Here is a 15,783-nt window from a genome sequence, read left to right as displayed (position 1 = left end):
CAGCTAGCTCGAGCCGTGTAATGTGCTCCAACGAATCGCTATTTTGTCCCAATTAAAATGATGCAACGTCCAGGGCACCAGCGGTCCAATGAAATGTTTGGAGGGTGTAGTTTGCGTCGTAGTTGGTTCTACGATGTTCTAGAGAGAATAACGTTCTCTCGCTCTCTCTTTCTCTGTTTTTAAGGTGCTGAATACGCCCATTCATGTTACTATCAGCATGAACCAGGATGTTTCTTTCAACCTACTTGGCAACCATGTGTTTTCCTTTCTTCTACATCTTCGTCATGAATATGCTGTGGACGACCACGTCTTCCAAGATGACAACACCGTGTTCACAGGGTAGCCAACACACTTTTGACGAACGATTAGGCATGTTGTCGCGCCTTGACTGATCCACTAAATCACACGATTCTAGTTGCCTAGAAAATGTCTGGGACTATTTACAACACTGGATAAAAAGCTGCAGTCAACACCCCTGCAATGTTGCTAACTCTGCGGTATCCAGTGACCACTGAATGGCTTAGATAGATGCGGCATAGGAGGAGAAACTTTTAGACTACATTTCTTGCCGAAATGAAGCCGTTGTCAAATCTAGAAGTGTTGTTACGTGATGTCTTGTGACTGTGACTAATTCTTTTTGTCTGACATGCTTATCATGATGTCTACCAGTGTGTATAGGCCACACTGATCTATTTAAGTAGTACGATTATCACTTTTAGCTGTGAAGCCATGACAGTTGAGACGGCAGTTAACTCTGAAACATGATCTGTATCTTAGAAGAAATTTTAGTGAGAGGAGTCATGGGTATTACAGGATACAAAAAGGGTGGACGTAGCAGCCAATTCAGTGTGCCATCCCCCTACGTAGTATAGAATCGCTGTTGAGGTGCAGAGTCATATGCGTCGATGGGAAGATGAGTGGCTGGAAGGGACAAACCTATAAGCTGCGTCTATTAAAATCGACAGTGCGGCCGTGGCGTACCTCTTTCCAGCCATGCAGATTGCATGAGGTCCTCCTTACTCGCCTTCAGGTAAGCCCCAACCGTATGACGAGAGATCCTCCAGGATTCTAATCTTGAAAAACTTAAAAGCTGGTATTTACGGTGAAGTGAAGCAGCGTAAGTCACTTAATAAAGGCAGGGCCTCCAACCCAGAATGTATAACCAGTCAGGTTCTTTTCAGAGTACGCTGACACAATAGCTCCATACTTCGTACTCATACACAACCGCTTGCTCATCGAAAGGTCCGTATCTAAAACCTGGAAAGTTGCACAGGTCACGCCAACACCCAAAAAAAGAAATAGAAATAATCTGCTGAATTACAGACCCATATCATTAACGTCGATTTCCAGTAGGATTTTGGAACATATACTGTGTTCGAACCTCGTGAATTACCTCGAAGAAAACGATTTACTGACAAATAGCACAGATTCAAAAAATATCGTTCTTGCGCAATTCTTTATTCTCACGGAGTAATGAATGCTGTCGACATGGTATGTGAAACTGATACCTCATCTTTAGATTTCCAGAAGGCTTTCGACACTTTTCCTCACAAGCAACTGCTGATCAAATTGCGTGACTATGAAGTATTGTGTCAGTTGTGTGAATGGCCTCGAGATTTCCTATCATAAAGGTCACAGTTCGTAGTAACTGACGGAAAGCCATCGAGTAAAACAGAACCAATATCTGACGTTCCCCAAGGAAGTATTACAGGGCCTCTGCTGTTTCTGACTACATAAACGACGTAGGAGACAATCTGAGCAGCCCTCTTAGATTTTTTGCAGATGATGATGTCATTTACCGTCTTGTAAAGTCATCACATGGCCAAAACCAGCAAAATGATTTAGACAAGCAATCTGTAAGGTGAGAAAAGTGGCAATTGACTCTAAACAGTGGAAAGTGCGGAATCATCCACATGAGAACTAAAATAAATCCGCTAAGTTTCGGTTGGAAGATAAACCATACAAATACACAGGCTGTAATTTCAACTGAGTACTTAGGGATTACAATTACAGATATCTTGAACTGGAACGGTCACATATATAATATCGTGGTGAAAGCAAACCAAAGACAGCGATTTATTGACAGAACACCTAGAAAGTGTAACAGGTCTATTAAAGAGACTGCTTGCACCACGCTTGTCCGCCCTCTTCTTGAGTATTGCTGTGCGGTGTGGGTTCCGCACGAGATGAGACTGACGGAGGACGTCGAAAAAGTTCAATGAAGAGCAGCTCGTTCTGTACTATCTCGAAATAGGGAAGAGAGTTCCACTGACATGATACGTGAATTGGTGTGGCAATCATTAAAACAACGGCGTTTTTCGTTGCGGTAGGATGTTCTCGTGAAATTTCAATCACAACCTTTCTCCTCCGAATGCGATAACGTTTTGTTGATGACCACCTAGAGAGGGAGAAATGATCATCATACGAGGGTGGTTTGAAAAGTTCTCGGGATCACCACGATAGGTCGGCGTTAGCGCAACGAGTTGTTCACAATTCATTGTACTGTTTCCTGTAAACACGTGCCACGTCAGTGCTCTTAGAAGAGAGTTGTGGCAGTGACGCTGTTGTTGTTCCCGTGTAGTGATTTGCGAAGATAGAAAAAATCGAGACCCGAGCAGTGATTAAATACTTCGTAAAGAAATATGCGAAAGCAGAGAACATTCATGCCGGTTTCCAGAATATACTGGGAGACTCTGCTCCATCATATTCAACTGTTGCCAAGTGGACAAATGAATTTAAATTTGGTCGGGAGAGCTTAGGTGATGATCCGCGCAGTGGCCGACCAAGATGTGTCACTATGTCACTATTCCAGAAATCATTGCTAAAGTGCACAAAATGGCCTTGGAGGATCGCCGATTGCAAGTGCGTAAAATTGCTCACGTTTGCCAGATGGCATCTGAAAGGGTATATCACACTTTAAGCGAATAATTAGAAATGAAAAAAAATTATCTGCAAGATAGGTGCCGCGATTCTTGACGCCCGCCCGCACACATGTGCTGTCACCATGGCAGAATTACACGAACTAAGGTATGAATTGTTGCCACACCCGCCTCATTCACCTGATATGGCTCCGTCAGGATTCCATATCTTCCCAAAACTGTAAATTTTTCTAAGTTGACGAAGATTCACTTGAAACGAAGAATTGATAGCCGGAGTTGACAACTATTTTGCAGGTCTGGAGGAAACTCATTTTCGGAATGGGATCAAGGCACTGGAACATCGTTGCACCAAGTGTATTAATCTACAAGGAGACTACACTGAAAAATTAAAAAAAAGTTTCAGTGATGTAAGTACTTATTTTCTTTTCCGATCCGAGAACTTTTACGAACCACCCTCGTAATTCAATAAGAAAAATCAGAGCTCGCACAGAAAGCCTGATGTGTCCGTTTTTCCTGTGCGCTGTTCGAGAGTGAATCGGTAGAGAAAGAGCTTGAAAGTGGTTCGATGCACCCTCCACCAGGCACTTAATTGTGAATCGCAGAGTATTGGTGTAAATGAAGATGTAGAATGTGTGCTGCCTGTGGCGTGCAGATGACAGTGCGTCACATTTTACTAGACTGTGTTTTATTTTCAGATCAAAGAGTGGCATCTCATTTGCCGACAGATTTGCCTTCTATTTCAAGTGACAATCAACAGAATGTGGCACGACTTTAAAGATTAGGCGATTTGACCAGCTTGCTCCCTAAAATTTTAGGGCGACGTTTTTAATGTGTTTTCCAGGGTAGCTGTCCCATTAAAAATTTTTGTACGTGATCAACCAGCCACATAATCCTGCGGATCTATTTTAATTTTTCTCTTGTCTTGCTGAAATTTTATTAAATGTTTAAGAACATCTAACAGTTTTAGCGCTGTCTTTCATAAACAGAGCTAATACGATTGTGTGGGTGGTCAACGGTGCGATTGTGGGTAAGTGAGCGCGATCTTATCTCAGACTGCTTCTCGCTGTCTCCGTATTAACCGCATATGTTCCTGCTGATTCCTATCGAAGCTGATAACCTCGTCGTCGACAGCCCTTAACCCACATACGCGCGCTCGCACATACACACACACACACACACACACACACACACACACACACACACACACACCGAGGTAGTGATAGCTGGCCAGTCGTGAGTCGCAGGTAGGTAGCTCTGTCAACGAGAGCGTCACCCACCAATGCAAAGCTCTCGTGTTTGAATAGCAGTCCAGAGCCTCGTTTTAATGTGTCAGGGACTTTCAAAACAGGACGCACTTCGATTTAGAGTACAGATTCATTCTACGAGGGTAATCCCAAGCTAAGGTCTCCTACACTCCTGGAAATGGAAAAAAGAACACATTGACACCGGTGTGTCAGACCCACCACACTTGCTCCGGACACTGCGAGAGGGCTGTACAAGCAATGATCACTCGCACGGCACAGCGGACACACCAGGAACCGCGGTGTTGGCCGTCGAATGGCGCTAGCTGCGCAGCATTTGTGCACCGCCGCCGTCAGTGTCAGCCAGTTTGCCGTGGCATACGGAGCTCCATCGCAGTCTTTAACACTGGTAGCATGCCGCGACAGCGTGGACGTGAACCGTATGTGCAGTTGACGGACTTTGAGCGAGGGCGTATAGTGGGCATGCGGGAGGCCGGGTGGACGTACCGCCGAATTGCTCAACACGTGGGGCGTGAGGTCTCCACAGTACATCGATGTTGTCGCCAGTGGTCGGCGGATGGTGTACGTGCCCGTCGACCTGGGACCGGACCGCAGCGACGCACGGATGCACGCCAAGACCGTAGGATCCTACGCAGTGCCGTAGGGGACCGCACCGCCACTTCCCAGCAAATTAAGGACACTTTTGCTCCTGGGGTATCGGCGAGGACCATTCACAACCGTCTCCATGAAGCTGGGCTACGGTTCCGCACACCGTTAGGCCGTCTTCCGCTCACGCCCCAACATCGTGCAGCCCGCCTCCAGTGGTGTCGCGACTGGCGTGAATGGAGGCACGAATGGAGACGTGTCGTCTTCAGCGATGAGAGTCGCTTCTGCCTTGGTGCCAATGATGGTCGTATGCGTGTTTGGCGCGGTGCAGGTGAGCGCCACAATCAGGACTGCATACGACCGAGGCACACAGGGCCAACACCCGGCATCATGGTGTGGGGAGCGATCTCCTACACTGGCCGTACACCTCTGGTGATCGTCGAGGGGACACTGAATAGTGTACGGTACATCCAAACCGTCATCGAACCCATAGTTCTACCATTCCTAGAACGGCAAGGGAACTTGCTGTTCCAACAGGACAATGCACGTGCGCATGTATCCCGTGCCACCCAACGTGCTCTAGAAGGTGTAAGTCAACTACCCTGGCCAGCAAGATCTCCGGATCTGTCCCCCATTGAGCATGTTTGGGACTGGATGAAGCGTCGTCTCACGTGGTCTGCACGTCCAGCACGAACGCTGGTCCAACTTAGGCGCCAGGTGGAAATGGCATGGCAAGCCGTTCCACAGGACTACATCCAGCATCTCTACGATCGTCTCCATGGGAGAATAGCAGCCTGCATTGCTGCGAAAGGTGGATATACACTGTACTAGTGCCGACATTGTGCATGCTCTGTTGCCTGTGTCTATGTGCCTGTGGTTCTGTCAGTGTGATCATGTGATGTATCTGACCCCAGGAATGTGTCAATAAAGTTTCCCCTTCCTGGGACAATGAATTCACGGTTTTCTTATTTCAATTTCCAGGAGTGTATTTTTTTTATACGTACAGAACTCTTTTGGTGTGGCAGTTGTCACGCAGTTATGAAGAGTGCTTCACCCGCTGTGTGTAAACATGCGCACGCCGCGCTGAGGTGCTGAGTCTTGGCTTGGCAGCCATTGAGAATGTAGCTCTAGTGGGATGTTAACGCCAAGTGCGAACTGCGCGCAGTTATTCGTTTTTTTAATGCAAAGGGTACTTCGCTGATTGAAATCTATCGCCAATTGACGGAAGTGTATGTGCGTGGATGTCAAAAATGTTCGTAAGTGATTTAGAGAGTTTGCAGCTGTTCGGACCGAAATTCGTAACGAACAAAGGAGCGGGAGACCGTCAATTTCTGAGGAGACAGTGTTGAAGGTTGAGTAAAGCATGCGTGAAGATCGGCGAAGCGCCCTGGATAATCTCTGCACGTTGGCTTCTGAGGTTTCCCAAAGCACCGTTCACAGAATTTTAACGGAAACATTGAACTGCCGGAAAGTGAGCGCAAGATGGGTGCCACGCATGCTGACTGAGGACCAAATGCGGCAACAAGTTGATGCTTCCCGCGCATTTCTTCACAGCCTTGCAGCCGAACAGGACAACTTTTTAGACTCAATTGTCACGGGTGACGAAACCTGGGAATACCACTTTACACCTGAGACTAAGCAACAATCACGTCAGTGGCGGTATCCTTCTTCGCCAAAGCCGCGGAAATTCAAAGAAACTCAGTCTGCCGGTAAAGTCATGACAACCGTTTTTTGGGATCGGAAAGGGATATTGTTGGTCGACTTTATGCCCTCTGGGACGACAATTAACGCAGACAGGTACTGCGAGACTCTGAAAAAACTCAAAAGGGGAATTCAGAACCGGAGAAGAGGAATGTGGAGCAAGGGCGTACACATTCTCCATGACAACGCTCGCCCACACATCGCTTGGCAAACCGTTGCTCTGCTGCAACAGTTTGAGTGGAACATAATCCTGACTTGGCGCCCAGTGACTAACACCTGTTCCCTAGGTTAAAAGAACATTTGGCCGGAAAGCGATTCAGCTCCGACGACGAGGTGAAAGAAGAGGCACATAACTTTCTGAACAGCATGGTGGCCAGCTGGTATGACATGAGCATACAAAAACTGCCACAGCGTCTACAAAAATGCATCGACAGAAATGGTGATTATGTCGAAAAATAGCTAAATGTTAAAGCTGTAAACTGATGTAAACCATTGTATAAATAAACATGTCTGTGTACTTATAAAAAATAGGAGACCTTACTTTTGGGATTACCCTCGTACATTTAAATGCAAACTGCAGCGAAGGCACAAAGGTTTTTATCATTCAGTGACAAGTATTAATGTTGTTGAAATAAAATACACTCATGTTCAGAAAAACCTGAACACCTATTACAGATAGGACACGGGACACGTGCATTAGTGTGTTCTGCAGAAATGATTAGCATTTCAGTTGCCTCGGTTCAGCATGCGCCCTGTTACCTAGTAGGCACAGGGTCCTCCATGGGCCCTGATAACTTGTTCCAGGCGCGATGGCATCGGCTCGTATAAGGCGCGAATGGCGTCCTGTGGCATAGCCTTGCATGCTGCACTCACCTCGTTCCCTAGTCCATCAGTGGTGGTTGGCCTTGGTTCGCAGCACTGCACCTGTCGTTTAGCCATATCCCGCACATTTTCGGTTGGCGACAAGTCTTATGATCTGGCAGGCCAGGGCAAAAGGCTGACATCCTGTGACACCAAGACGGCACGTGTTCGTTAGCCGTGCATTGTCTTGCTGAAAAATGGCGTCCGGGGTGCTGTGCAGGAAGGGTGTGGCTACAGGTCGCTGGGTGTCGTTCACATAGCTCACAATGGCCTGAGTGCCCTGGACACGCACCAAATGTGATTTTTGGTTGTACCGTACAGCACCCGCACCATAAAACCTTTGAGATGGCGCAGTATGTCTTGTGCGAATGCAGTCACTGTGATACTGCTCCTCCTGTCTGTGGTGAACTAAAATTCGGCCATCATTTTCAAATAAAGAGGACCTGTAATCCTCCGAAAACACTATACGATGCCATTCCTGTCCCCAATCACGTATTTCCGTACACCACTGCCGTCTAGCATGTCTCTGTATATTTGTCAAAGGTAGGCAGAGAACTGGATGGCGCGCACGTTACCCACTCAGTAAGAAACGGCGACGGAGTGTCACTCCTGACTGTGTCCGATGTGTTACACTGTTCCACTGCTGCGCCAGAGCCGAGGAAGATGTAGATCTGACTTGCAATGCCGTTGGGATGAGGTGCCGATCTCCTCGTGGGAACGTCTGGGTGGTGCGACCTGACCATCTCGTCGTGTTCTACGGCCGTCCGTCAACCATTCTACACACAACCGTTGCAGTGCGCGAAACACTTCGTCCAACACGCGCAGAATTTCCCGGATGGATGTGCCACATTCTCTCATGGCAATAACGCACCTTCTTTCAAACTCTCTGATTTGACGTCACGGTTCGCGCATACGTCTGCGAGGCATCCTGCTCTTCTCCTCAAATCACACTGATCCATTACCGTAGGTTTATAGCCGCAGGCACATTTCACCAGTAGGTGGTCTGGCGCCGCGAATCAATGTTGACCTTAATCCCGCGGGTTAACATGGCTCTAATGCTAATGATTTCTCCACAACTTACGAGGGTAAGTCAATTATTATCGGCAATTTAGTTATATTTTGTGTATTTTGGTAGTACTGTCGCTTTACTTTGATGACGCATACTTGTTTATTTGTTGTTATGTCTTTGCAATTTTCAAGCTGCTAGGTTACTTTCGTTATCGCTGCCGTGCTGTTAACCATGGCTGCCGCGCTGTCTATTTGCACCAAAGAAGAGCAACGTTCAGTGATTCGTTTTTTGTGGTCGGAAGGCGTATCAGGGAACAGTGTTTTTCCACAACGGAGTGTCTACGGATGGATTGAAAAACTCCGAAATGGTCCCACAAGCGTTACGCACGATGAAGGAGCCGGACGACCGTTTACAGCCACAAATGAAACCATTGAGCGTTCACGTGAAATGATTCTCTCAGACAGGCGATTAACTACTGACGAAGTGGCACATCGTCTGCAAATTAGTCACGATTCTGCCTACGAAATCATTCACAACAGACTTGGGTTTCATAAAGTTTGTGCAAGATGGGTCCCAAACCAACTCACACAGTTGCATAAACAAACGCGCTTGGGCATTTGCAAAAAACATTTTGATCGCTATGGTAACGATGGGGCCAGCTTCTTCGACAGGATAGTTACTGGTGACGAAACATGGATACATCATTACGAGCCGGAGAGTAAACGGCAGAGTATGGAATGGAAACATCCAAATTCGCCGTGCAAGAAAAAGTTCAAGACCCAACCGTCCGCAGGAAAACTGATGCTTACGGTTTTTTGGGACGCGTAAGGTCCAGTATTGGAATATTATGGGAAAAGGGGCACAACAATAAACAGTGTACGTTACAGTGAGATGCTGACTGCCAGGCTAAAGCCTGCAATTCGAAGCAAACGCCGAGGATTGCTGTCAAAAGGTGTTGTGTTGTTGCACAAAATTACCCGTTCGCATACTGCTGCCCACACGGCTGAAACGCTCCAGAAACTCAAATTTGAAGTACTGGATCATTCTCGATATTGTCCCGATCTTGCCTCTTCTGACTATCACTTGTTTGGCCCACTCAAACAGGCATTAAGGGGTCGTCGATTTGCCTCGGACGAAGCAGTGGAAGAAGCGCTGCATTTCTGGCTCGCAGATCAACCGAGAACCTTCTTTTATGAGGGCATCAGGAAGCTTGTACGAAGATGGACGAAGTGTGTTGAAACGCAAGGAGACCATGACGAAAAATGATGTTCTTGTAAATTTTCTATTTGATTACAATAAAATGTTATAACTACTTTGCGGATAATAATTGACTTACCCTCGTATATTAGAAATATAACAGGGCCAAACACTTGACGAAATGACACATCAGAAAAAGAAATGTAGGGTACGCCCTTTCTGCCATACACTCCCAGAGTGACGGACAGAATCGGCCGTATATTGCGCAGACACGGCGTGAACACTATTTACGAACCGACGAAGAAGATCAAAGAGTGTCTCAGATCGGCAAAGGAGAAAAGGGAGCCACTTGTAATGTCGGGAATGGTTCAAATGGCTCTGAGAACTATGGGACTTAACATCTGTGGTCATTAGTCCCCTAGAACTTAGAACTACTTAAACCTAACCAACCTAAGGACATCACACACATCCATGCCCGAGGCAGGATTCGAACCTGCGACCGTAGAAGTCACGCGGTTCCGGACTGAGCGCCTAGAACCGCTAGACCACCGCGGCAATGTCGGGAATATATTGTATAAGATGCACATGCGGAAAAGTTTATGTTGGAATGACAGGACGATCAAACAACATCAGGATCACAGAACATAAGCGACAATAAAGGTGTAGAAATCGCCCGTGTCAGAGCACGCTGTTTGTGAGACGGACCACGTAGTAAAATTCGCCGACACGGACATTCTGACTGTAGAAAAGAACTGTCACATCCGCTTACTCAGAGAAGCTATAGAAGTAAACAGACACGAGAGTAGCTTCAACAAGAAAGAAGAAAGCCTCAAGGTAAACTAATCCTGGCTTCCCGTGCTGCAGCGAACGACCGTCGCACGTAGCAAAAGAAGCGCACCGGAAATGAGCGCGGAGAACCGCTTGGGCGTTGGCGCGCCAGGTTCATACAGTCTGCGGCCACAAGCTCGGCTGCAGTCCATCACCAGCAATGGAGGGTGTGCTTTGACAGTGGCAGGTAGTCGTGCTGGCGAAACGTCAGAAAAATCATCAGACAAACGCCGCCGAAGAACCCGAGACAGCAGTCAACACTGTGTCAACAAGTGGTGACGGAAGCCTTAACAATTTTTTTATTTCTGCAGAACATACTAGTACACAGGGAATAGGCAAAATAATGTGAAAACTGGTAGAAGTAGGACGGTTCTCTCTGACTGTCAATAACGCAGGTAAGGCACGTATCGTGCTGGACTTTGCGCGTTCAGTACGGAGTAGGCATCGGTGCAGGCTGTTTGCGAGGAGTGCACACTTCCTATTTGCATTCAGAGGCTGAGGTCGATGCACAATGAAAGACCTATCAGAGTCCCTAAGAGGGCGGATTGTGGGGGCCCTATTAGCTGGAGCATCAGAAACCAAGACAGCCAATGTATTGAATGTTTGAAGAGCAACAGTTTCAACAGTCGTGACAGCCTCCACAAAATATGGAAAGACATCATCGTATAAACGTAGTAGTGGGCGCAAATAAAAACTAAATGACTTAGATCGTCTTATGTCAACACGAATTGTGTCAAAACAACAAAGCTACGGCGGCTAAAGTGACTGCAGAGGTCAATTGCCATCTTTGAGAGCCTATATCTAAAGGCACTGTCTGCCGAGAACTCCGTAAAACGATTTATCACAAACGATCTGCAATACCGAAACCATTAGTAACGACCATTAGTAAAACATGGTGTGAGGAGCATAAATCCTGGGTGGATGACAGTGGAAACACGTCATATGGACCGACGAGTCAACGTTTTCTTTATTTCCAGCATTGGGCCGTGTTTACATATGGAGAGCGCCAAAAGAAGCCTACAGTCCTGACAGCTTCATTCCAACGGTTAAGCTTGGAGGTGGAAGTGTGATAGTGTGGGTAGCCATATCACGGTATTCTGCTGTTCCAATCATTACTCTCAAACGCCGTGTTACAGCCGACGATTATGGGGACATTTTAGGTTAACAGGTGCACCCCATGATTCAAATATCGTTCCCCAACAGTGATGCCATATTTCAGGACGATAATGTAGCTATTCACACAGCCAGGAAAGTACAATCGTGGAATCAGGAGCATGCAACTGAACTGCAGCGTCTTCCCTAGCCAGCACAGTCTCCGGATTCGAACATTATGGAACCACTGCGAGCGGTATTGGAGCGCAGACTCCACAGCAGATTTCCGCCTTCCTCGTCGCTACAGGAGTTAGAAGAGGTTCCGATCGAGTGGCATAACATTCCACTGGAGACTATGCAATCATTATATGCCAGTATTCCGAGAAGAATCGCAGCTACATTATCTACATCTACATCTACATTTATACTCCGCAAGCCACCCAACAGTGTGTGGAGGAGGGCACTTTATGTGCCACTTTCATTACCTCCCTTTCCTGTTCCAGTCGCGTATGGTTCGCGGGAAGAACGACTGCCGGAAAGCCTCTGTGCGCGCTCGAATCTCTCTAATTTTACATTCGTGATCTCTTCGGGAGGTATAAGTAGGGGGAAGTAATATATTCGATACCTCATCCAGAAACGCACCCTCTCGAAACCTGGACAGCAAGCTACACCGCGATGCAGAGCGCCTCTCTTGCAGAGTCTGCCACTTGAGCTTGCTAAACATCTCCGTAACGCTATCACGGTTACCAAATAAGCCTGTGAAGAAACACGCCGCTCTTCTTCGGATCTTCTCTATCTCCTCTGTCAACCCGACCTGGTACGGATCTGACACTGATGAGCAATACTCAAGTATAGGTCGAACGAGTGTTTTATAAGCCACCTCCTTTGTTGCTGGACTACAGTTTCTAAGAACTCTCCCAGTGAATCTCAGCCTGGCACCCGCCTTTCCAACAATTACTTTTATATGATCATTCCACTTCAAATCGTTCCGCACGCATACTCCCAGATATTTTACAGAAATAACTGCTACCAGTGTTTTTTCCGTTATCATATAATCATACAGTAAAGGATCCTTCTTTCTATGTATTTGCGATACATTACATTTGTCTATGTTAAGGGTCAGTTGCCACTCCCTGCACCAAGTGCCTGTCCGCTGCAGATCTTCCTGCATTTCGCTGCAATGTTCTAATGCTGCAACATCTCTGCATACAACAGCATCATCCGCGAAAAGCCGCATGGAACTTCCGACACTATCTACTAGGTCATTTACATGTATTGTGAAAAGCAATGGTCCCCTAACACTCCCCTGTGACACGCCACAGGTTACTTTAACGTCTGTAGACGTCTCTCCATTGAGAAAACGTGCTGTGTTCTGTTTGCTAAAAATTCTTCAATCCAGCCATACAGCTGGTCTGATATTCCGTAGGTTCTTACTTTGTTTATCAGACGACAGTGAGGAATTGTATCGAACGCCTTCCGAATGTCAAGGAAAATGGCATCTACCTGGAAGCTTGTATCTAACCTTTTCTGGGTCTCATGAACAAATAAAGCGAGTTGGGTCTCACACGATTCTCTGTTTCCGGAATCCATGTTGATTCCTACAGAGTAGAGTCTGGGTTTCCAGAAATGACATGATACGCGAGCAAAAAACATGTTCTAAAATTCTACAACAGATCGACGTCAGAGATATAGGGCTATAGTTACGCGCATCTGTTCGACGACCCTTCTTGAAAATTGGAACTACCTGTGCTCTTTCCCGCCGGCCTGTGTGACCGAGCGGTTCTAGGCGCGTCAGTCTGGAACCGCGAAACCGCTACGGTCGCAGGATCGAATCCTGACTCAGGCATGGATGTGTGTGATGTCCTTATGTTAGTTAGGTTTAAGTAGTTCTAAGTTCTAGGGGACTGATGACCTCAGATGTTAAGTCCCATAGTGATCAGAGCCATTTGAACCAATTTTGTGCTCTTTTCCAATCATTTGGAACCTTCCGTTCTTCTAGAGACTTGCGGTACACGGCTGTTAGAAGGGGGGCAAATGGGGATCCAGCCCCTTATTTATAAACCATTCCCAAGTAAATGCAGGTATTCACATAATTTTGCCTGTCCCCTGTACATGTCCTGTGAACATGAACGTCCACTCTAGTCATTCAAGGTGTTCTTTTCGTTTCTGAACATGAGTGTATAAGGTAGCGACCTGCAGCATCGAGATAAGTAAACACTCATATCAGTGAGAGATTACAATGTTTCTTATGATTAGTCAGGCTGATGTTCTCAGCAGTTTCAGCACGAAGCGTGATATTTGGCGAGCAAAGCGCAGCGGAGCAACTGTAGTGACGGACGACGCTTACGGTTGGTTGTCTCCGGTATCCACCATGGCTGCCTCGCTGTCAGCTGCTGACCGGACCAGAGTGGAGTCACGACAGAGAGAGAGAGAGTCTGCCGTCCTCTTCCCTTCCTGAAACAAGTCGGCGCAACCGCTAAAAATACGGCCGCGTGCTCCGGCCGCCGCTTCTGCTGCTACACACACGTGTGTCGCGTCTGGCTGGCAAACTGCGCTGCTGCTTGTCACACGCAGAAACTTTCCTTGTCTACTTCTGCGAACCTCTGTCCGTAGCCGAACTCACGCCGCCATTGGCTACGGCCGCTGCATCTTCGTCGACAACTCGAGCTGGTAACCTAGTAAGGCAGGGACGGTGGGGAGAGAACAGCTGACTGCGCGCGCTAGGGGAAGGCGGGGGAGGGGAGGGAATCTCCGCTACGCGCGCGCGTCTCTTGTTACGTGAGCGGCGTCGCAGAGTCGCCGATAGCCAATTCCCACGTGACGGCTATGTAGGGTGACCAGATGCAATTGTTTAAAACAGCTTCAAAAAGGAGGACAATGGAAGAAAAAAGAGGACACATCAAACGGGTCAACTGCATTTGAGGATACCACCCGTCAGCTTTGGACAAGTCACGTGACTGCCGGGAATTTCCAGTAAAACTAGTAGTTAATTGTTACTGATGGTCAGGTGGTGGTTAGCTGAGCAATACAAAAAATTAAAAACATTGATTCTGGTGACAGTGTGGAGTCAATTGTCTTGTAATGTCAACAACACGGAATTGTTTACAAAGCGAAAAACGTGAGACCATTCACCTCCCTTCATTCGAAGCATCGTTACCAACATCTACAATTCAAGCAGCAGCTGACGACATGTAAACTGCACTTTAACCTTCCGAATACAAATAAACTGAATGACTATGAAACTATGAAATAAAACCATGACAGTTAATCTGTCGAGTTATTTCTTACCTTTATTGGCCACTCACTAAGACGTACGTTCCAGCTCCACATATCTTACATCCCGCTTCAAATTCATTTCTCCCTTTCTTTAGAGCTGGATACTTGCAGGAAAGGACATCAGAAAATGCACACTTTCGTTTAGGCATAACCAAATTTTTTACGTAACTCGCTCGGTTAAATATTACACTCACAAATCACACGTGCACTACAAGAAGCCAAGCCAATACAAAGCGAAGGTACGAAACGAAAATTTTAAATAATCGATATTGGCATTTGCTTATAGGTCGATGAACGATAAGATCAACGATCCTGGTGCCACCTACTAACACCGCCCTCGTGAGTGTTTATCACGAAGGCTGCGCCAATAGTTAAAGTATTTAAGAAAAGAGCAATAGAACGAGACGAATTGTAAATTTAACTGTATTTCGGTCAACTTTTCGAAAAAGCCGGACATTGTAAAAATCCGCCCGGACCCCGAACAAAGCTATAAAGGAGGACATGTCCGGATTAATCCGGACGTCTGCCACCTTACGACTATGCATACGGGGGCTGCCCAAAAAGTAAGATGACTATTGAAATTGCAGGGCAACGTACATTCAGTTATCGATCTTTTCTTTTGTTATGTTGATACACATGTCCAGAACATATGTTCACAGTTTCAAGTGTATAGCGTACTTCGTTTGTTTTTGACAGATAGAAAGGATGGACGTGTTTTAGTGTGTTCGGCGATTTTCGATTTTTATAAAAAATGGAGCAAAGAATTTGCATCAAATTTTGTGTGAAAAATGGAAACAAGTGCTCTAAAATACTTGCAATGATGACAGTGGCATGCGGTGAGTCTGCTCTTATTAAAAAAAAAAAAAAAAACAAGTTTACAAGTGGTACAAGCTCATCCAATATGGCCCAGAAAGTACCAAAGACGAACCTTGCTCTGCACGCCGCAGCACATCAACAACAGATAGTAACGTCGCAGGTGTGAAAAAAATTGTTTTGGAAAATCGTCGAATTACCGTAAGAGAAGTTGCTGAGGGTGTTGGTATATCGGTCGGCTCGTGGCATGGAATTTTTTCGGATGTTTTGGGCATGATAC

General features: G+C 46.5%; 1 protein-coding gene across 1 annotated transcript in view; it reads right to left on the bottom strand.

Moving 5' to 3' along the window:
* The window catches only part of LOC126356050 (purine nucleoside phosphorylase-like), a 104,075-nt gene extending 90,013 nt beyond the window's left edge, over nt 1-14,062 (bottom strand). Inside the window, exon 1 of the mRNA XM_050006732.1 lies at nt 13,762-14,062. Within this exon, the coding sequence (XP_049862689.1) occupies nt 13,762-13,787 (26 nt within the window). The 5' untranslated portion in view covers nt 13,788-14,062. The remainder of the gene's footprint in view (nt 1-13,761) is intronic.
* Between the last annotated feature and the right edge of the window lie 1,721 nt (nt 14,063-15,783).

Source organism: Schistocerca gregaria, chromosome 3 (assembly GCF_023897955.1).
Source record: "Schistocerca gregaria isolate iqSchGreg1 chromosome 3, iqSchGreg1.2, whole genome shotgun sequence".
NCBI lineage: Eukaryota > Metazoa > Arthropoda > Insecta > Orthoptera > Acrididae > Schistocerca > Schistocerca gregaria.
The sequence above is the reverse complement of the archived record's forward strand: the minus strand, read 5'-3'. Positions and strand labels throughout refer to the sequence as shown.